This window comes from Sturnus vulgaris, chromosome 24 (assembly GCF_052056855.1).
Source record: "Sturnus vulgaris isolate bStuVul1 chromosome 24, bStuVul1.hap1, whole genome shotgun sequence".
NCBI classification, from domain to species: domain Eukaryota; kingdom Metazoa; phylum Chordata; class Aves; order Passeriformes; family Sturnidae; genus Sturnus; species Sturnus vulgaris.
Genome location: NC_142266.1, coordinates 5,069,159 through 5,090,961, shown reverse-complemented (window position 1 = coordinate 5,090,961; position 21,803 = coordinate 5,069,159). Strand labels below are relative to the sequence as shown.

Sequence of the window (21,803 nt, the reverse complement as noted above, 5' to 3'; positions counted from 1 at the left end):
CTCTGCTTCAGGTGTGCCACGGGCGCTGCAAATCTTCCTGCTTTGGCTCCCGATTTGCAGCAGGACAGAAAAATCTGTTTTGGGAGAGTTGATGGCTGTGAAAAGCACCTTCCACAGGTGAGAACCCTCACCTGGCACGAGGCTCAGCCTGGATCCAGATGGGACAGAATCCCAGAATCCCAGATGAGGGAGGTTGGAAAAACCCTCCAGGACCATCGAGTCCAACCTGTGCCCACTTTGTCCCCAAGTGCCACCTCCAGGGATGGGCACTCCAAACCTCCCTGGGCAGCTCCTTCCAATGCCTGACCACCCTTTCCATGCAGAAATTTTCCCTAAAATCCAACCCCAATCTCCCCTGGCCCAGCCTGAGGCCGTTCCCTCTCCTGTCCCTGTTCCCAGATCCCAAATCCCCCCGGCTGTCCCCTCCTGTCAGGGAGTTGTGCAGAGCCACAAGGTCCCCCCTGATCCCCCTTTTCTCCAGCTTGAGCCCCCCCAGCTCCCTCAGGAATTCTCCATTCCCTTCCCAGCTCCCTCAGGAATTCTCCAGCCCCTTCCCCAGCTCAGTTCCCTTTCCTGGACACTCTCCAGTGGATCCACCACTGATGGAAAACTGCTCTGTGCCCCTCTGAAAGGAGCTGAGCCCAAACCTGACTGCTCCACTCAGCAGCTTCAAAGCCACACCTGAACATTTCTATTCCCCCCAAATCCCAACACCCAGGCAGGGCCCCCCAGCCCTGTTCCCACCCCTCAGCTCCATCTGTTGCACATTATCCCACCCCTCTGGATCAGCACAGTCCTGCTCACTCACTTTGGGAGTGCAGGTGCCATAATTAAAGCCCAGCCCATTATTTTTCTGGTAGGATGCCCACCATCAGCTCAGGCTGCAATCAAAACAGTTATTGCAGCTGGCAATCCAGCAGCCTTTAAAGCATAAATGCTGGAGAAGTGTCTCAGAACACCTAATGAAAATGCACTGGATTGTATCATTTAACCCAGCATTAAATTACACCACCCCATAGCTCGCTGAGCTTTTCCTGCCTGTCATTTAAAGGCACCTATTAGGGAAAATTTCCCATCAAATGAGCCTCTCTCCTTGCTGTGTGCAGGGTAAATGACAGCAGCCTGGCACCCCTGCACCATCCTGGCATAATGATCCTTTTAAGGCAGCTGTGAGGGAGGAGACCCTGCCCCTCTGCCCAGCCCTGGGAGGCACATCTGGGCTGCTGTGCCCAGCTCTGCATCCCCAGCACAGCGGGGACAGGAGCTCCTGGAGCTGAGCAAGGGCTGGAGCAGCTCCTGGAAAAGCTGAGGGAGCTGGGGGGGCTCATCCTGGAGAGGAGCCCCAGCTGAGAGGGGACTCAGCCCTGGGTGTCCCTGGGTGTCCCTGTGTGTCCCTGGGTGTCCCTGGGTGTCCCTGGTTGTCCCTGTCTGTCCCTGGGTGCCCCTGTGTGTCCCTGTGTCCATGGAGGCTCAGAGCAGTCCCAGGCTCTGCTCCAGGGCCCAGCAATGGCACCAGAGCCAGGGGCAGGGACTGATCCCAGGGAATTCCACCTGCACAGGAGAAACAACTTCTGCCCTGAGCACAGACCAGGGAGGCTGTGGAGAAAAATATCTTTTCATCCCTAGGAATGCCTTCATTTCAGAAATCTTCTCTCATCCTGAAGGAGTTTAAGATCTCCTCCAAATCCTGGGCCAGATCCCAAGGGAAGATTTAAGACTTTGCAGAGCCCTGGGCTGTGGTGCCTGCAGGACCCTGGGGCTGGCAGGGCTGTGTTTGTGCCCTCGTTTTGTGCCAGGCTCCTGGGGTGCCCTGGCTTTTCAATGCCACCCCTGTGACTGTGCAGCCCCTCCAGCATCCTCCTCCTCCTCCTCCTCCTCCTCCTCCCAGCCCTGCTGATCCCCTCTGGCTGTACCCAGGTGATGCCTCAGCCTCTCTCTCACATCTCATCCCTTCTCCTTCCCGCAGAACTCTCCCTGTTTGCAGTGGCTGTGGATAAAAGCCACACCTGAGGAGCCAGCTCATTCTCTCCTGCATTTCCTCAGGCTTGGCTGGGGCAGGAATTTCTCCCCTCAGTGGCTCTGTTTGATTTCCCCCGTATTTATTAGAGAAAAACGCAATTACAGGGAGATGTCAGCAGCACACGAACACGAATGCTCTCATTAATCATCAATAAAACAAGCAGAGCATGATCTGAGAGCTCTCCCAGCTCCCAAATGCTGCAGACACTTAAAAGGCAGCTCTGTCCTCCAGGCACAGCTCGCTGGTGTCACTGAGATAGTTGTCCTTTCATTTGGAGCCCTGCAAGGCTGAAATGATGCTCTGGACCAAAAAAAAAAAAAAAGAAATTTAAAAAATCAACTCTCAACCAGCTTAAAAAGCTCCTGCAGTGACACAAGAACAGTTCCCAGCTGGATTTACCCAACCTGGTGGAAGGATTTGTGCTCAGAACCCAACTGCTTCTGTTTGGGAGTCAGGCACAGAACAAACTCCTGCACAGGAGTGCTCCAAGCACTCCTTGGATCTGCTCACATTTCACACGACCCATTTTATCCCATCCCAGCTGCTGGAGAATTGATTCCAGACTAACACAACCCCTTGGTTCTGACATTCACCACTTTTTATTTTCCTTACCACGGCAGTAACAAGCAAAGTGCAAAAAAAACCAAAAAAAACCTCAGGTTTTTTTTCTGTTCCTTAACCTCTCACAGTGCCATAAACGCCTCCAATTCTGCCAGGAATTTTATCTAGCACAGCTCCTCTCAGTCTCAGGAATCAGCTGCACAATCCATCAAGGCCCAGGAGCCCTTTGCTTACCTCTGACACTGACAAAGCTTCATTAACCAACACGGGCTCGGGGGACAGTGACAGAGCTCATAAATCCCAGCCTGGATGGATTTCTCCACTTGTTTAAAGCGGGGTTTGGGTCAATTCCTACTAGAAAAGTGTTATTTATAGAGCCCAGAGCCAGCTCAGATATATGAGGCCTTCATGGCTCAGACTGGGGACAGGTACTGAGCATCAAATTTCAATAAATTTGATTTTCCATGCAATGCAATGGAGTGGGAAGATCATGGAGTTGGATGTGATTGATCATTTTTCTCACGTCCCTTCCACGCTCGTTTTTCCAAGATTTCCTGGGATTGCAGTGGGGTTTTGTCCCCTGTGCCCTGCTCAGGTGAGACCCCACCTGCAGAGCTGGTGGCACAGGAAGGAGCTGGAATTGGGGAAGGTGTCCCTGCCCTTCCCTTCCCACCCAAACCCTTCCACAATTCCATGAAATCCAGCTCTGGCCCCTCTATTCTCAGCCTGGTTATGACAAACCAAGAGGAAGAAAAGGATTCACAGGAAAAGTTCATCAAATCTCAGTCACCCCCTGGCAAATCCAAGCTGACATTCCCAGTAAACAAAGACAAGTTTGGATACAACCCAAGCACATCTCAGTGGCTTCAGTGCAGAACTTGGCAGATTTGGGTTATTTCTGCCTTTTTTCAAGAAAAAAAAAAAAAAAGAGAAAATTTAAAAAGAAGATAAAAAGTCACCAGGGGTGTGAAACTGAGTAAATGGGGAAAAAAAAAAAATTCTTGGAACCCCCTGGAAATCACACAAAGGTTTGTTTATTGGGGAAGTGTTGCCAGAGTGGAGGTGTTGGAGCCCTGCAGGGCAGGAACTCCGTGTCCTACAGCCTGGAGAGCAGCACAGACCCCTGGCACAGCCTGGGAGGCAGCGAGGAGGAGTCCTCAGGCCAGCAGCTCTGGGTCATTCTGGCATTTTACAGCCGGGAGAGCTGCTGGGGGTTTGGCCAGGGAGCAGAGCAGCCCCTGGGCTCTGGGCAGGATTGATCCCTGCTCCTGGCAGCATTCCCAGCACATCCCAGGGCTCTGCCTTTCCCCTGCTGCACTGCCCACCCCATCGTGGCTCCCAGCCCCACCGAGGGCAGTGCCACCGCCCTGCTCACTCATCGATAGGCTTGGTTCTGTGTTTAGTCAGTGAACTTTTGGGACTGGTTCTTACAACCTCCTCATCACAGAGCAACTGGGCAACGACCAAGAGCAAACCAAAAACTGCCCTCAACCCTCCTCAGCCAGCCCTGCTCCCTCCCAGAGCAATGGAAAAGTGAGAAGCACCAAGCCAGGGACATGGGTTGGTTCAATTTCCCTCCTTCCACTGCTAAAAAAACCCCAAAAATCTCATCTCACTCCCTGTGACCCCAAGGAACTCCCCACTGGGGCTGGAATTGTCATTGCTGCTCAGGAATGAAGGCAGCTGGGTCTGAAATGAGTGGCTGGCTGTGGCTGTGTCACTTTAAACAGATGAAAAAGGTGATAAAAAGATGCTAAACTCGATTTGGAGCTCCAGAGAACGTTTCTTAGGGCAGCACCAGTTGGGTTTATCAGGAGCAGTCTCTGATAAGGAGGAGAGAGCCCTGAGAGGCACCTGGGGTTGGATTTATTTACCTGCAGGGTAAATGCAAGGTGTGCAGTGCTCACAGGCAGCCCTCACCACCTCCCCGTGTCTGCTGGGCTCACCTGGAGGAAAACAATCAGCTGGGGGAACACACCAGGAGCAGCTGAGCCCCAGCAGGACAGGCTGAGGGGGAACTTCTGTGCATTTTGAGGGGTCACAGCAGAGCCCCACCAGCTCCTGCTGCTGCCTCAGGCACACCCCAGCCATGCCCTGCACAGCTCCAGGCCAGAGGCACAGCAGCCTTTCCACAATTCCATCAAGGCACAGCAGCTTTTCCACAATCCCATCAAGGTGGAAGATGAAGGACACCATGATCCTCCCCCCAGAATTTCCATCACTGCTTAAACTCACCCCAAAAAATCCCCTGCCTCACCCACCCACAGCAGCCAGGGCTCACAGACCCATCAAAAGCTCTTCCAGGGCAGAGCCTTAATTAAAATCCACTTGATGCTGCCCAATTACAGGAAATCTTTCTACACTTCATTCACTTCACATACCTTAATTTAAAGCAAGATTAAAGCACAAAACCCCCAGGACCTTAAATCTCAGCCCCATTGCAGCCCTGCCATGGGCAGGGACAGTTTCCACTGTCCCACACTGCTCCAAGCTGCCCTTGGCCACTCCCAGGGCTGGGGTTTGCCAGGCTTTGCTGGGAGATTCTCCCTAAAAACGTGGTTAATCAGCAGGTTGAGGGAAAAAAAAAAAAAACATTTTGGGGAAGAAAAGATTATTTGAGTGAGAGCAACACCTTGAGAGACTCCAGCTGAGCTGACACCTGGGGGAGCAGAGGGGAGAGCAGGTCCTTGAACCCCTAAAACCAGGACAAAGCTGCTCCATCCCCATCTCTGAAGAGGCTGCCAAAATATCTGTGCCAAGCCTCCTCCTGAGCCTACAACATTCCACACGGTGCCAGGGAAAAAAATGCTCCCACTCTGATTGAATCAGCTTTTATCACTCCTCCTGATGCACCCTCTGCTAATAAATATGGAAAAACGGAATCGAAATTGCAGAGCCCTGCTGCAGTTGCATTAACTCCATTACCTCTCCCAGACTTTCAGCTCCAGTTTCATCAATTATCCTGAGTTTAAACACTCAGCACTTCCTCAGAACAAAACAGGGACACTGCTGAAGGATCCTGGAGCTGCTGGAGCAGCTCAGACACGGCTCTTCCCAGAGGAAAAAAAAAAAAAAAAAAAAAAAAAAAGTGGAATTTATCCTCCAAAGCAGGGAACATAAATTTAAGAGGGGTTTTGTTGTGTTTCTTTTCCCATGGAGTTAATGGGAAGTGACAAAGGACTGTGCTGAGGGGGAGAGGGAGGTGAGGCTCAGATGTTTACTAAAGGTGACAAAGGATTTAGCTGGCCCTCTGCTTTATTTATCCTTCTCCTTAGCAAAAAGAACTGTAGTCACCTTGGAGACACGAGGCAGTGACAAAGGAATATGTCACTGGACCAGAGGTGACTCAACACAAAGTCCTGACGAGCTCTGTGCATTCCCAGCTGACAAATGCTGGTTTTCCAGGAATTTCTATGCCAGGACTGAACCCCAGGATGTCGTTTCACCCCAAATTTACATCTCTACAACCCACGGGAACACTGAGGGAGCTCTCTCCTCCCCAATTCCCTTTATCCCTTCCCCCTTTTTGCTGTTTTTAAGATCAAAAGCTTTGTGCTCTTGATTGGTAATTAAGTACAAGTCACCCAGGCTGCTTTTTCAAAGAGTAATTAAAAGGTTATCAAGAGAAACACGCGAGGTGCAGGTAATTCCTGGCGCAGCTGTAATTAGGTCAGCCCAGAGATAACTCTGCTCTTATCACAGGGATCATTTCTGAGTTCAGACAAAACACTTAAACTTCCAGTCAATCAAATATGGCCCAAGATGTGGTTTTGGAATTGCTCACGCAGCAGATTGATGGCAATCCTTCTCCTCACCCTTCAGCCACCTCCTGTCAGGGAAGAAGGATGAGGGTCTGGAGGAGATGCTGTGAGCTGAGGGTGTCGTTCCAGCAGGATTGCTCTGCTCTGCACACAGAAATCACTGCAAACACCTCCCCACACCCTGCACTGCCGGGAAAAAATGAAACAGCAAAGTTTTACGGATGTACAGAAGGTTCTATAGAAATGAAAGCAAGTTTGGATATATCAAAGATGCTTTTAGGGCCAGGTGTTGCTGGAACAGCTGAGACAACAAAGGTTGAGTGGAGTTGGAAGGAGTTTCATGACTAAAGTCCAAAGGCTAAGTGGCCTTCAAACACAAGGTTAAGTCTTCTTCAAATAAGACATGATTTCTAGCAAGCAAAAAAAGCATAGGCAGACAGAAAATGTTTTTTACCAAAACTGAAAGAAATTTCCACTGCAGAGCAAGTGCCAAAGTTGAACATGTGGCTACTAACTCTGCTGATTGGCTAGTCACTGCCAGCACGTGGGAATTTGGGCAGTTTGGATGGGCTGTGTGTAAATGTCAAAGGTTTTGTGTGTGATGCTGATTGGTTTCATGTATTAGGATGCTCTGGAATGAAAAGTTTCTAATGCACTGTGAGCAGAACTAGAGGGGCTCCAGGACACACAGCTTGGCCACAGCCAGCAGCTCTGGGCTCACCCACGGCCCCCAACTGCTGCAACCTCCTCTTTTAAGATTTAAATTTTAAGATTTAAATAAATTTTAATATTTAAATAAATTTTAATTTTAATAATTAAAAAATTAATAAATTTTAATTTTTAAATTTTAACATGTTAAGAGCCCTCTGAAGTCAGGCTCTTACACTGCACACTCTGCAGGCAGGGGAATTTCTGTCAAATCCTCCTGAGGACGGGCAGGTCCTGCCAGCTGTGCCCATAAACATCTGGGAGCCAGCCCGTGCAGCTTTGTGCTGCTGAGGCTCTGGGAGTTGCTCCTCTCTGGATGCACAGCCTCAAACGAACCTTTTCTCAGGCAAATAAACTCAGCAGCACTGAAATATTTTGTTTGAACAGGGAAGAGACCAGAGGAAGACACAATTCCCTGCCCACAGCAGGCAGGAAGGGAAGCCCAAGGGTTGGGAGAGCCTGAGAAACCCCAGCATTGCTCACATTTACAAGTGAGGAGTCTCTGCTGGTAGAAACACCCCATGTTCTGTCCCCTGGGCTTCCCAACGTAGTTTTGATTCTCTGGAAGGAAAAAAAAAAAACCCAAAAATCTGATTTTTCTAAGCTGACCACTTCCATTTGGAGTGTAAATTCACCAGGTCTCACTGGGAAAACAGAATTGGGAGCTACAAGGGCTGACTCACAGGGAGACTGGAAATGTCTTTTCCCTGGATCTGAGTACGAGCCCGAAGCTTCAAATCAGGGAATTTGCAAGTGATTTAAGATTCTCACATTAAAAGGGCCCTGCAAATTACCAGCAGATGAAGAAGCTGGGGAAGCCACGTGGCTCTGTGGTTCCCCACTCTGGGGATGTCACAGAACAAGAGGAGCAGGGAGTCTCCCAAATCCCACAGCAATCTCAGAGCCATAAATAACCCCGAGAATTCAAATTGCAGTCGGGTCTGTGCTGAGTTTCTGAGGCCAGCACGGTGGGAAGGCAGTCAGGGAGGGAACAATGACACAGTCACAAGGCACAGTGGGAACTGGGAAAAGACTCTTCTGGAATCACTGCAGGGCTCCACATGACTCCCTGATCCCACAGCAGCTGGGAACTCGAAGGAAGAGCACTTGGGAGAGCCTGGTCTGGTGTAATGAGATCAGGAGAAGGGGAAATCCTGGGCAGGAACCAAATCCTGATGTCCCTCATCAAGAAAGAGAAAACTCTGCAGCCACCACAGCTCTTGTGTTCCACAGAAAATTCCTCCACAGTGCTTCCTGCTGGAAGCCAGGAGCTGGGAAAATTCTAGTGGACGAGGAGGAATGGTTTCCAACGGAAAAAAGGGGAAATTTATGTTATATACACGGGAAAAATCCTTCCCTGTGGGGGCTGGCAGGTGCTGGCACAGGCTGCCCTGAGAGGCTGTGGCTGTCCCATCCCTGAAGTGTCCAAGGCCAGGCTGGAGCAGCCTGGGACAGTGGAAATTGTCCCTGCCCACTGCAGAGGATGGAATGAGGTGGAATTGAAGTTCCCTTCCAGCCCAACCCATTCCAGGATTCTAAAAAAACCCGATTATTGGAGAGAAGCTGAAATTGCAAAGACTGGGAAACGAGCTCTGATTTTAGCAAACAAAGCAAAGTCATGGCACTGAGAGATGACAACAGCCCTGGATGTCTAAATTAAGGCACTGAAACCCATTTAATATTCACGTCCTCATCACAAACACGCAAGGCAAATTCCCTAATATCCAGTAAAGCTGTTTATTAGCAAATGCCTCATTGGATTAGGGCTGCTCTTATTCTATTAGGGAACCTTCACACCACATTAAATTGCAAGACAAGAGGGTGTTTGCCAGCACCACGATGAACACAACCATTAACCCCTTCCCAGGAAATCCTGGAATGGTCTGGGCTGGGAGAGACCTGAAATGCATCGGGGAGGCTCAAAAATACAACTTTGAGAGGGGAAGGAGCAAAGAAATGCAGTTGTCCCTTCTTTTCCCCTTGCTCACAGCTCATTTGGGGTGAGCTCTGACGAGTGACACGTGGCCATCCATCTTCAGATCTGTGCCTTGGTGATGAATTGAGAACATTTGGAAAGCAGGCAGGAAAAAAAAAAAGCAAAATTGATGGCCATGAGACAGAGAAAAAAGGGAGAAAGAGGGAGGAAAAAAAAGTAACCAAGTCCAGGTTTGGAAGTTACTAATCCAGAAATGTCCAAGGGCAGAAAGCCAATGTCCACCATGCAGGAATTCATCTTTTACTTTGCTAAGCCCTCTCTGAGTGCTTCCAGACCTCTAAAAATCCCCCTTTATTTCCCTTTCCTGCCCTAAATGCTCTCCATTTCCTGGGATCCTCATGGGGAACATTCCCACCTGGGGCTCCAGCCCCCAGCTCACACTCACCTGCCCAAAAGCTGCACCTGAACTTCACCAGGGATGAAGGGCAGGATCTTTTCTGCCTCCTCACCTTCACAGATCCCCAGCTCAGGCTTGGGAGATCCCTTTTCTGCTGCTTTCATTGACAACCAGAATGTTCTGGCGAGTATCTCAGAGCAGCATTAATTTCTCACCACACAAAGTTTCCTGAGCTGGATTTTACCCCCAATTTTCCACCTTTCCATTATCCCCAAAGCAAAGCACTGAACCTCCTGATTAAACACCGAGGTCCCATAATTAAAGTGATTCTCAAGCACAGTTGCCAAATGAGGAGATGATTTATTTGCATAACTGAAATAATCTACATAAAGAGCTGATTTCCACCAGGGTGCAGCTCAGATGTTCCACTCGGGTTAGACAAGACACTGAGGTCAATGGATTTGTCCTGAAATCGAGTGGTTTGAAGGAAAATCCATTTCCAGGGCTCCAGGGATTCAGAGCCTGGATGCTTCCACTGTTCCATGAGTTTCTGAAAGCTTCACTGCCAGGCTGGAGCTGCCACCAGCACCTCCAGTCGTGTCCCCAGTGTCCCCTGGTTTCATCTGGGCTGAGATCACGACTGCTCCACGGCTGACACCTCACAGAGCATCTGCTGCCACAGCAACACCAACAAATCTGCCTCCCACAAAACTTCTTTGGGCAGTGAGAGCCTCATTTGAGAAGCCATGGGGAGTTTTCCTGGGAAAACTGAACAGGATTACTGAACACTTCTTACCCCACAGAGGTGAGGGAATGCAGCCCTGTGCAGCTGCTATGGGCTGTGAGTTAAGGAATAGCCCAGATTTTGGGGCAAAACCCACAAAGCCTTGGGCAGAGCTGTCACTGAACCCCACAGCCCAGCCTCCCACTCTGAGAGTCTCCTTTGGGCCGAGGGAATCTCTCTGCACATTAACTCTGCTTCCCTCCTGCTCCATTTCCTAATTAACTCCTCTGGATGTCTAGGATGAGTCTTGATAAATCATTACTGTCAGGCGTTCAGAGAAACATTTCAAGCCTTATCAGAGATAAGAAATCAAAACAACTGTAAGAATTGCTCATGGAGAAACACTCCCAGTTTATTGCAGCACGAACATCCAAGGCCAGATTTAATCCCAGTGGCAGGAAGGGGAACATGTTTATAAACATCACTGTAATGAACACTGTACCTCGTTCTCAGATTCCCCTGCTGAGGCAGCCCATCGTAGATGGATAATACATCAAAATCTTCCTCTAGTGCAAAGGAGTGGAAAACAAGCTGTATCCTGTTCTGCTCCTCAGCAGTGATTGTCCACGTGCAGTTTGCATAATTGGGGTATCCATAGGGGAAGCCTGGGCTCTGTATTGTCCCGTTTGGGCCCTGCAATGTGTGACTGCAGTTCTGGGCTGGCAAGAGAAAAGACAAAAGCACAAAGTCAGAGGGTGTCAGGTGAGCTTTGAATTCCTCACCGTCCCAGCAGAGCTCTTCCCACCAGGTTTCTTTGTCCCAGGAAACAGAGAAAAGTAAAATCTGAGGGTGAAGTTTTGGTCTCCTCCCTGCAGGGATGTGGAGCCCAAATCCCCAGACACGTCCTGGGCTGTGCTGCCAGCAGCTGTGAGCACAGCTGGATTCACAGCTGCTGCCTGGCCCTGGGGACAGCTCCTCCCTCAGCCACCCTTCCCCAGCCCAGCACAAAACCCAGCACAGCTCTCCCATCACACCCCGTGCATTTGGGATTTCACCCATGCCAGGAGCCAGGCCCTGCTGGTCCCAGAACAGCACAGGGACAATGCCAGAGCTGATTGTCCCCATCTCCCCCAATTCCAGTGACAATGCCAGAGCTGTCCCCATCTCCCCCAATTCCAGTGACAATGCCAGAGCTCACTGTCCCCTTCTCCCCCAATTCCAGTGACAATGCCAGAACTGTCCCCTTCTCCCCCAATTCCAGTGACAATGCCAGAGCTCACTGTCCCCATCTCCCCCAATTCCAGTGACAATGCCAGAGCTGTCCCCTTCTCCCCCAATTCCAGTGACAATGCCAGAGCTCACTGTCCCCATCTCCCCCAATTCCAGTGACAATGCCAGAACTGTCCCCTTCTCCCCCAGTTCCACTGGACACGAGTTGGAAGCAGGGCTGAGTGTGCAGGCAGTGCCACATCCCTCCCCTCACCCTGAGCAAGCAGAAGGGACTTGGAGTGAGGGGCTGAGCCACCACGAGCAGCCTGGCTGGCCAAGGCTGCCTGAAACCTGCATGGCCCAAGGTCAGGAATAAACCTGTCCTGGCTCCAAAAAGAGCAGGACACAGTGCAAGGCTTGACCAAACAAATTATCCTGTAAGGTGCCTCCCAACCCTGACCATTTCATGACTGTGGGAATGGTTTTCAGCAGAGCAGCAGGACTCCCAGCCCTGTTGGAGCTGATGGGGAGACACAGGGAAGGAATCAAAGGAATCACTGGCCAGACCCTGCCTTGGTTCTGAGGCCTGGAGGAGCTGGAACAGAGGCTGGACAGAGCCAAGAGGAATAAATAAATATTTATTGAGGAGTCTTCAAAGGGCACACCCTGGCAGTGCCAGTGCCTGGATGGCTCCAAGATGGAATCAAAAGAGAGCTTGGTCATGAGAGCTCACACCTTTATAGGTTTTACTCCATTTGCATACAGAGCTGTCCAATTAATTGTCTCAAATTGTGAAGCTTCATCCTCCTTGCTTGCTTGTCCTCCCTCCTCTTTTCACATTGTTTATGTTTAGGGCCTGAAGTTTGAAGAAATTGTCCTTGAGTCCCCAGCTGGACTAGGATTGTTCTGTCTTCACCACCCAAGCAGAACAGAAAAACTTCAAACTTAAGGCATCAGTTCCTCTCAGCCAGTTCTGCAAGGCTCCTGCTCCTCATTCTGCCTCAGCACACAGAACATCTTCAGTCAGGATCTCTGAGGAGCTGCTGCAGAGCTGCATCTTCTGAGAACAAAACCCCCTCCTGTAACACCAGTGAAACATCCAAACCCAAATTTAGGGAAAAATCCATTTCCCCTGCCCGAGGCAGTACCTGGGAACTGCATCCCAAAGATAAAGACCCACCATGTACACTCAGGGGATAGATGAGATTTTCTTCTCTCTGGGCACACAGGGACATGAATGTGTTCTGGGAACAGCCTAAATGACAAATTCCCTTCAGTGTTTTCCTCTCCCTTCACTGCTGCTCTACCTGGATGTGTTTGGAGGCACAAAAATCTCCCTCCCAACTGCTCCAACCCTCCCTGCTTTAGTGGAAGAATTCCTTCACACAAAGCCAAATTGCAGGCAGCTGGAAGGGTCAATCTCGTGGCCCAAAAGCTGAGCTTCACCTTCATCCTCTGAGCTGCTGACTCCTGCCTCTGCTCCAGCTTTCCCCACCACGCTGGATTGTTTACCCTGCTGATGGGGACAACAGAGCCTTTCAAGTCGAAATGTATTAGAGTAGAAATTACTTCTTTGATTTCTCCTTTTTTTTTTTTTTTCCCCTTTCAAAGGCAGCAAAGGCATTTGCACTTCTGAGTGCCAGGCAGCTACAGGTACAGAACGGCAGAGTGGTGCTCATTAAAGCCAATTATAATTAGATTGACCTACTTTGGGTGCAAAAAGCGCTCCGTGGAACTTCTCCCCGCAAGACGGAGTTCGCGGTTTTATGAATCTAAAACGGCCCATCCTATTTACTACCCGGGGAATCTTTCTGCAGCATTATTGGATCAATGAGAGGCAGGACAGCCCCACAATCCACCAGGGATTAAAGTGAGGGAGGCACAGGATTCCTCGACTGGAGTATTTTGCATTTCTGTAGCACCTGGCTGCTGCTTCTCTCATTTTTGTCGCTACGTGAGAGAGCAATCCACCTCCCTCCTCCACCTGGGCTGCATTTCTTTTGGGGAGTTCACTGGAAAAGCCATTTGCTCGGTGCCAGAAAGCTGCACAGGGCTGGGAATATTCCAGTGATCACAGAGGAATAAAATGAGCCCCAGTTTGGTTTAACAACCCAAGATCCACGAGCTGAGTTCTCCAATTCAATCAAATCCTTTCTCCGACACAGCGCTGCTCAATAGGCAGTGGGAGGTATTGAACTGTCCCTCCTGCTCATTTTTATTTTAATCATAAGTTCATCAGAACAATTTAAGGCAAATGGGAAATTAAAGAGGCTCTATCTCTCCATTTCCTGCTGGTGTAAAAGCTAGCAAGGCTGCACAAAGCTCAGGAAATAAATTCAAGGTCAGAGACACCACGTTCCAAACACTTCCAAGGTCACATGGAGGCTCCAAAACCCACAAGCTCAGCCCATCCTTCCACAAGCAGTGCCTGTGCCACAAATGGACATAAATCTATCTGAAAGAACCAATAAATAATAGAAAAATAAGACCGAGTTTTATGATGTATCCAATCAATCTGCTGAAATATTTGCATGTTCACGATGTTGACCCAGAGGTGCTCTGGGCACAGATAAAAGAAAATTGCTTATTGCAAACAAAGAACAGCTTTGCAAAAGCTGCCAAACTGGGCAGTAATATATTCTGTAATAGCTGTAATAGCAGGGAACTTCATTTATATTGGACATTGCTGGAAAAAGTCATCAGGCATGGGAAGAAATCCGGGAAGCTGAGGGAATTTATGTGTTCTATCGTTTGCTTCCAGGTCTGAGTTAGTTCAGCTCATCCTTGACTGACAAAACCTTATCTGAAATTCAAAATTTCCCCTGTGAAGATTGCAGAAACAATTCCCTTTATCCCTCTGGCCCAGGAGCACAAATAAGTAGAAAGATATGAAAGGGCAGTGCCTGTGCCTGTGCTGGGAAGTTCCAGGTGGATTTGGGGTTGACAGAGGACAATGCTCCCAAAATTTCTGGCGCATTCTCCCCATCCCAAAGTCTGACACGAGGCACCTTCAGCTCCTCCCAGAGAGGTGAGAATGCTGCACCAGCAGCAGCAGCACTGCTTGGCTTTGGTTCAAGCCTCAGCTCGGCTGTGGCCTGTGGCTATTCCAGCTCCTCATCTCTCAGCCGTGGGCTCATTCCGGAGGGTGTGACCCCCTGGGCTCATCACGGGATGGGTTTGTGGGCATTTGTCCCATTTGGGACAGAGGGGAAAAAAAAACCAGAGCTGAGCCCAGGCTGGGCTCTGGCAGCACCTCGTGCTCCTCTCGGTTTTGGAGAGTGGATTATTGGGAGTGGATCCCTGAAATGAATCCCTCGGAGCTGTTTCACTGCAGGAGCTCCCAGACAAGGACAATGACACCTGGCACTGCTCAGAGCCTTCCTGCAAAGGGATCCCAACCCAAGGGCAAGGAAAAACCACAGCCCAAGGAATCACAGCATCATTCAGGCTGGGAAAGGCCTCCAAAATCACTGAATCCTCTAAGGAAACCCACAGCACTTTGGGAAAACATCTTTACCTGGGACACCACCAATGATAATTCGCTGATGGTCACTCAGCTTTTCAATTTTTCCACAACTGAACCAAGTCTCCACTTCCAACAGTTCTTTTGTGCAACAGGAACTCTTTGAACAATCCCCAGACTAACTGCCTTCACCCTGGGCTCCTCCACCAGGGAAGTGATGGAATATTTACTCTGCACTGCTCTGCCAGAGCTGCAGCCCTGAACCCAGCACGGGCTGCCCAGGGCAGTTTGTAACACACAGTTTAATCCACACGGTACAAAACTTAACGTGAGCAGACACTGCAGTGAAAAATAAATATCAGCTGAGCAGAGGAGAGTTCCAAAGCCCCCAGGCTTGGCTGTGGGGCTGCCATGAAGAGAAAGGAGCAGGAAAAACATCCTTGTGCTCCAAGCCAGAGTTCTTCTGACAGGACAAGCCCTGGGAGTGGAGACAGACGCTCGTGGGAGGTTTTGGTTCCACTGTAAATCCAAAATCATCTCGACACACGAGCCAGGACCATTCTGGTGCCAGTCACTGCAGATTTAGAGGAGCCCCAAAGCAGCAGGGCTGGCTGAGCAATGGGGCAGCACCAGTTCAGCCCAGTCCCTGCACTGGGACAGCATCCACTGCTTCCCTGTGTCCTCAGTGCCCCAGAGGTGACAATCACTGAACCCAGCATGGAAAACCAGAGATTGAACAGTTCAAGGATATTCACAGCAACAGGATTTTGTTATTCCCTTCAAATAAGCAACGGTTCAGGCCAGGAATGAGCAGCCCTGACTGCTGCTCCCTCCCAGCCCCTGCCTGCTGGGGAATTCCAGCAGCTCCAGACTGAGATAAATTTGAACATCCAAAATGTGTCACTACAAACCTCCCCCAAGTTGTCAGGAGGTAAACAACAATAACAAACAAAGGCGTTGTCTGACGTGACAAGTGCAAAGGAAATGAGTAGGAAAAAAAAAATCATCTTCCACCTACTTGCAATTCCTTAAACTTAAATTCCAGGCCAGATCCAGGGTGGTGTAAACCAAGGAAGAATTGCAGCTGTTGGTTTACACCGTGTTATTATCCAAGGAAGCAATGCTTGAGAGGGAGGGAGAGTGAATTTATCTCTGAAGTGCTTCCTGAAATACAAGTTGCTGCACTTTGTTCCTCAGCAGAAACAAAATCTAATTTAGCAAACGCTGATGCATGGTCACTGCACAATTCAGTGGGAACAAATATCAAATCATGCACAGTGCCTTGCTCTCAGCAGCATCATTTATGGAGGATCCACGGCTGCCTCCTCCCTAATGCAGCAGTTTGGGGTTTTGCCCTTTGCTGTGGTTACAGTTACTCACTGAAACGCTGCTCTTCCGTGTTGTTCTCCAGCCCATCCCAACAAACAACCCATCAAAAATCCTTTCCCCAGGAAAACTGGAATCCACATTCGGGGGAAAGCCCTGCTCGTCCAGCAGCACCTCCAAGGTTCGCTCCCCTCCCATCACTGCTCAGAGCTCTCCAAACCCCGCACCAATTCCCCCTCATTGTCTGCACTGCCTTCTAAACAGCAAAAACGCTCCTTTGCCCCTTGTTTAGGGCTGTGAATCATTTTAAAATGCCTCTTTACAGGCTGGTTTAGCAGGTCCCTAGAGCTGATCACGAACAGGGAGCAGTTTGCTCCCAGCCCGGCTCTGACTCTCTGCTCACCCAATTTCCGTGAGCAAACAGGGGAAGCTCCTCCACCCTTCATCAGCCCGAGCCTGGCTGCCCTCAGGATTCACCTCCAGTCTCCTATCAAAGCCTGCTGGGGAATAAATAATGCAGAGTCATTCCATTAACTATAACTTAATCAAAAGCCCGTGGATCCAAGAGCATCATCAAGGGGATGATTTCCATCTCAGACAGCCCGAGCTTCCCTCTGAGCACGGGGAGTGATGAGCTGGCCAGTGCAAGGGCAGGAAAAGTGAATTTGGGCTGGATTCAGCTCCTGCCAGCACTGCCAAGCCCAGAAGAATCCAAAGCCCCGGCTCAGCTCGAGTGAGGACGCCCAGATCTGCACAAATCCCCAAACACCCGGGTGCTCTGGGCACACACAGCCCTTCTCTCCCAGCACAGGAGTCCCTCATTCCCCCCCTGCCACCTCTTTGTCCCCTTTAGTGCTGCCCAGGCTGTTATTGCGCTGCTCCAGCCCAGCAATTCCATTTTCACACCTTCACAAGCAGGAAGAAGAGAGGAGCAAAAGATGCAGAAATCGTCCCCAGGTGCGCCCTCCCTTCCTTTCCCCATCAAAAACGTTGTCCTGGATAATTATGGAAACTTCCTACACGTGTCTGGGATTCCACAAAAGCTCCAGCTGAGCTGAAAACCACAAACACCTGCACGGGAAAAGGGAGTTTGGAAATTCCAGGTGTCACTGCCCAGTCCTCAGGCATCACCACGCTGCTCTGCCATCCCATGGCATTCCCCACGTGGCTTCCACATGACACTTTTATATTTCAGATGAGGAAAAACCTGGACAAAAGCATCCTAGCTCTGCCTTTCCTCCATGTCAGATCCATCCTGTTATTCCTTCAGACCATGGCATTTCCTCCTCCCTACGTGGCCTCAGAGAAAGGTTCATTCTGCCCAGACAGGGGATTTTCAACCTGCAGCTCATAAAGCCTCTGGGAATCTGTGAAAGGCAGGAAAGGCAAACAGAACAGACACGAGGCTTTTTCAGCTCTCTACAAATGCCAGGAGCACCTACAGAGAAGGAAAAGCACTGGGAATGCTGGAACCTACAGACCCAAAAATGCTGGGAAGCACAATTATGGAATAAATGAGCCCAATCTGTTCAATGCTTCCCTCTTCAGTGATGCCTCTGACCCCCTGGTGGGGCTCTGGACTCTGCCCAGCTGTTCCACATCTGTCCTGAAGTGTCAAATCAAAACCTGGACACTGAGCCCAACCCCAGCTGGACACTGGGGTGGACGTTCATTCTGCCACCTGTCACCTCCCCTGGCACATCCCCTCTTCTCCTCCAAGCTGATCCTTTTTGAGGAAATCTTTATCATCCTCTGGGTTTGCATTCCAGCACAGAGCTCAGAGCAGCTCTGACAAGAGGAAAAAAAAAAAACAAAAAAAAACCCCAAAACCTCAGGAAACATCCAGCTCCAGGTGCCATCAAAAACCATTCCAGGGTGGAATGTGACATCCCAGGAACACGACACTGCACAGATGTCCTGTCTCAGCAGCACATGGCAGCGCCCTGACACGTGGAGAGGCCAGAGATTCCAGCTGTGGGAAGGAAATGTTGCCGTGGGTTCTGCTGGGAATTGCTGGAGGAGTCGCTGATCCTAAAAGCAGCTGCCAGATTTCCCCCTGGGGCTCCTGCCATCCTCAAAGTGTCACCCCAATCCCCCCACAGCTGCTCCCTCATCCCCTCACTGGGACCAGGGAGAGAGTGGAAGGGTAAAAAACAGGAAACTCATGGGTTGAAATAAACAGTTCAATAGGGAAAGCAAATCTGTGGACACAGGCAAAGCAAACCCAGGAATTCATTCCCTGCTTCCCATGGGCAGAGAGGGGTTCTGCACATCCAAGCAGGGGCCAGAGACTTGGGAAGAGAAATCATTCCAAATGTCCCCTCCTTTGCCCATTCCACTCCAAATGTCCCCTCCCGTGTCCATTCCTATGACAAAAGTGACTTTATTTTGTGCCTTTTGCATGAGAACAAGGGACATTGGTTCTGCCAGGCCCGCTGATCTCCACAGGGCTCTAGGGCACCTTGCTGAAGGAGTTCAGACATTCATACCCCAAACAAAAAAAAACCTGAATGCCCCAGGAAGAGACCCATGCTTTAAACACTTTAAAAATCAAATTAAGCAGCTCCAGTTGATAAGACTTTAAACACAATCCATGGTTTCTGCCCTCTCCACTTCTCAGCAAATCCATTTCTTGGTACAGTTGTTCCACATTTCAAATCTGGCCCCTGTGGCACTGCAGCAGCTTCAGATTCAGGTGAAGTCACAGAGCTGTGTCACAGGAGCTGTTCACGTCCACAGAACTCATATACACAGAATTTTTATCCACAGAATTCTCATCCACAGAATTCTCATCCATAGAATTCACATCCACAGAATTCTCATCCATAGAATTCACATATACAGAATTCATATCCACACAATTCTCATCCACAGAATTCACATATACAGAATTCTCATCCACAGAATTCTCATCCACAGAATTCTCCCCACCCCAGCACAGGCTGGGCTGGAAAAGTCCTGGCAAAGCTTGCAGAGCCCCACAGGTGCTGGCAGGGTTTCACTGTCAGCTGCCCTGGTTTGTGCAGGGCAGGGGCACGAAGGTGCTGGGGGTGCCCAGGGAAGCCTGGAGGTGAGGGAGTGAAGCACCAGGCTTTGGGAGCCCTGGGGAAGCAGCAGCAGGATCCTTCATCCCAAATTACAATCCCAAATCCCGATTCCGGGGCTGCAGCATCGCCTGTGGAGCCCTGGGGTTGCCAGGCTCAGTTGCTAAGCACAGGCACACAGGGAGCAGCTCCTGACAGAGGAAAGGAGAGGAGAAACCCCCAGGGTCTGTGAATACACAGAAATTTCTGTGTGTGCTGAGCCATCGGTGACAGAGCCTGCTGGTGTCACACACAAACCGGCGTCCACTGAGGGCACAAAGGCACGGATTATTTCCCTCCCTTCCTATCCAACATTCCTGCCTCTGGATTTCAGCAGCTCCAGCTGTCTGAAGCCCTGGGAAGCGGTGTGGAAGGGAAGAAGAGAGGAGACACAAAGAGAGAACTGCTGCACCCAGCCCAGAGCAATCCCTCCTCTCCACCAGCCTTAAACTCCCGATTTGAACCTGAACTGGAACCCAGGTCCAGCCCAGGGCAGCTCAGCAGCACAGATCAGCCTGACAGGAAAGTTTCAAGCCAAGCCCGAGGCTGCAGGTGTGCCCAGGACACAGGAGCAGAGCAGCTCATCATGTGCTTGGAACCCAGGATTTTATCAAGATGCCAAAATCAACAACCCCCAGGATGTGCAGGAAGCTTCTGCAACAGCAACAGTGGAAATTCAGGATAAAGCCACAGTTCGGGGCCATTTCTTTCCAAACCAACATTTTTTGTTTAACACTTCTCCCCATTCTGTTTTACCTGGATGTATTTAGAGAGGATGATTTGATCCCGTCCTGTTTTCCAGGGCAATTAAGAGCCGTGCTTTCACCCCTCTAGGATACACCTCTGATCATCCTCGGAATTCCCATCCCACCTGGAATTCTTCTGTGCCAAGGACATCAAACCACCTCAGTCATTCCTACAAAGGTTCCTCAACACCTGATGAAAACTTCTGTCACCTCTTCCTCTTCCTCATCTCTGCTGGAGCTCTCTACACACACACACTGAGGCGTTCACGATTCATAATCCAGAAAACCCCGGGATTTTTTCAGATTGCTCCTGGATTTCACAAGAGCTGTTTCAAACTCTCGTGACTTTCACATTCCAAACGGTGCTGTTTTTACTTTGGGAAGGACAGACTCAGAGGTTTTTCTCCCAAGTAAAGTGAAAAAAATGACTGTTTAAAGTTGGGAACTGACTGAAGTAGTTCTTTGTATGTTTGTCTAGTTGTTATGAAGGTTAGGAGAGGGGAGGAAAGAGAGGTCTGAAGATCTTGTTCTGAATTGTTTTTTCTTTCTTTGTGTAGTTAATAAAGTTTCTTTTATACCCTTTTAAGTTTTAGGCCTGCCTGGTTCTTTTTCTCCTGGTTCTGTCTCACAACAGAAAATAAATAAATTTATTTAAATTGGCAAACCAAAACTATAACATTATTTGGTGCGTCGGCCAAGAAATTCAAATTAAACCAAAACACCTTTTAGGGAAATTAAATTAAACCAAGACACAAACAAACTGGGTTGGGTTTTCCCATCGTTTCCCACACTTCCAGCAGTCACTCATGAACCAGGCAAAGCCATTTACCTTCAGAACATCCCCATCTACACAATCCCTGCTGGAACCAGCAATCCTGGCCACACCAACCATCCCCTGGAATCGTTTGCTGAGCTCCAGGAAGCACCAGAGTTATCCCAATATTCAGCCAGCACAGCCTCTTCTCCCGGGATGTGATTTCCCTCCTGCAGAACTTTTCCTTTCACAATTCTCTCCATGAACCTGGGCTGTTCCCTCAGCGCAGCCCCTGCCAGCAGAGTTAATAAACCCAGGCACTCGTGGAACTGCTTCCATCTCCAGAGCACTCCACAGGCATTAACCAATTCATGCAGGCTCTGGTGTGAGGAGATTCCAACTGGGAATTCCCAGCACTTCCCCTCGTGGCCTCTCAGCTCCTCCAGTGCCCTTGGAGTCAATCTCAGCATCACTGAATGCTCTGGCTGGGAAGGGATCTCAGATCTCCTCTGCTCTGCATTTCCCTGCCAAAAAAATGCAGTTTAGGACGTGGTTAAGGCACTGAGAGGGAATCTGGGAGGCTTTGACTGACCCTGGAATCACAGGGAGGTGACAGAGACCAGCTGAGCCCTTTGTGACAAACGCCACAAAACCAAACCCAAGTCCTCAAATCCTTTCCAAAGGAACAAATTTACAAATCTTACAAATATTTTATAACTCAAGGAGTGCAGGGAGATGCTCTGGAGCCTCCCTGACCCCACCTGAGCTGTGCAGCCACATTTCCCTTATAACCCCCCCTGGGTTTATGGTCTCCACTTCTTTTGGCACCTAAATATCCTTGAAAATCTTGCCCTGGGAGTCCGAGCCTCAATGAAAATGTTCAGCCTGATTCAAACCCTTCTGAAAATTTTACTCTGATTTTCTCTCTCAGATGAGCACAGCAAAGATTTCATTTTTTTCTCACCTCCACTGCAGATATCTGTAAAAATGACACAGATCACCTCAAGCCCCAATTGAAATTAAACTCAGAAAACAGAAGGTAATTTGATGAAAAACTTTTTACCCGGTGTCTGCAAATGGACTTCCACTCATGTGCAGCATTTTTACTCGGTCTC

General features: G+C 49.6%; 1 protein-coding gene across 9 annotated transcripts in view; it reads right to left on the bottom strand.

Moving 5' to 3' along the window:
- CSMD2 (CUB and Sushi multiple domains 2) overlaps positions 1-21,803 on the bottom strand; it is a 288,669-nt gene that overhangs the window by 250,283 nt on the left and 16,583 nt on the right. For all 9 annotated transcript variants that reach the window (XR_015808349.1, XR_015808350.1, XR_015808351.1 and 6 more), the window contains exon 3: positions 10,610-10,826. Coding sequence is in view for 5 of the 9 variants with exons in the window: in XM_088178517.1 (XP_088034643.1) it covers positions 10,610-10,826 (217 nt within the window). In the remaining 4 variants the exon portion in view is untranslated. The remainder of the gene's footprint in view (positions 1-10,609; positions 10,827-21,803) is intronic.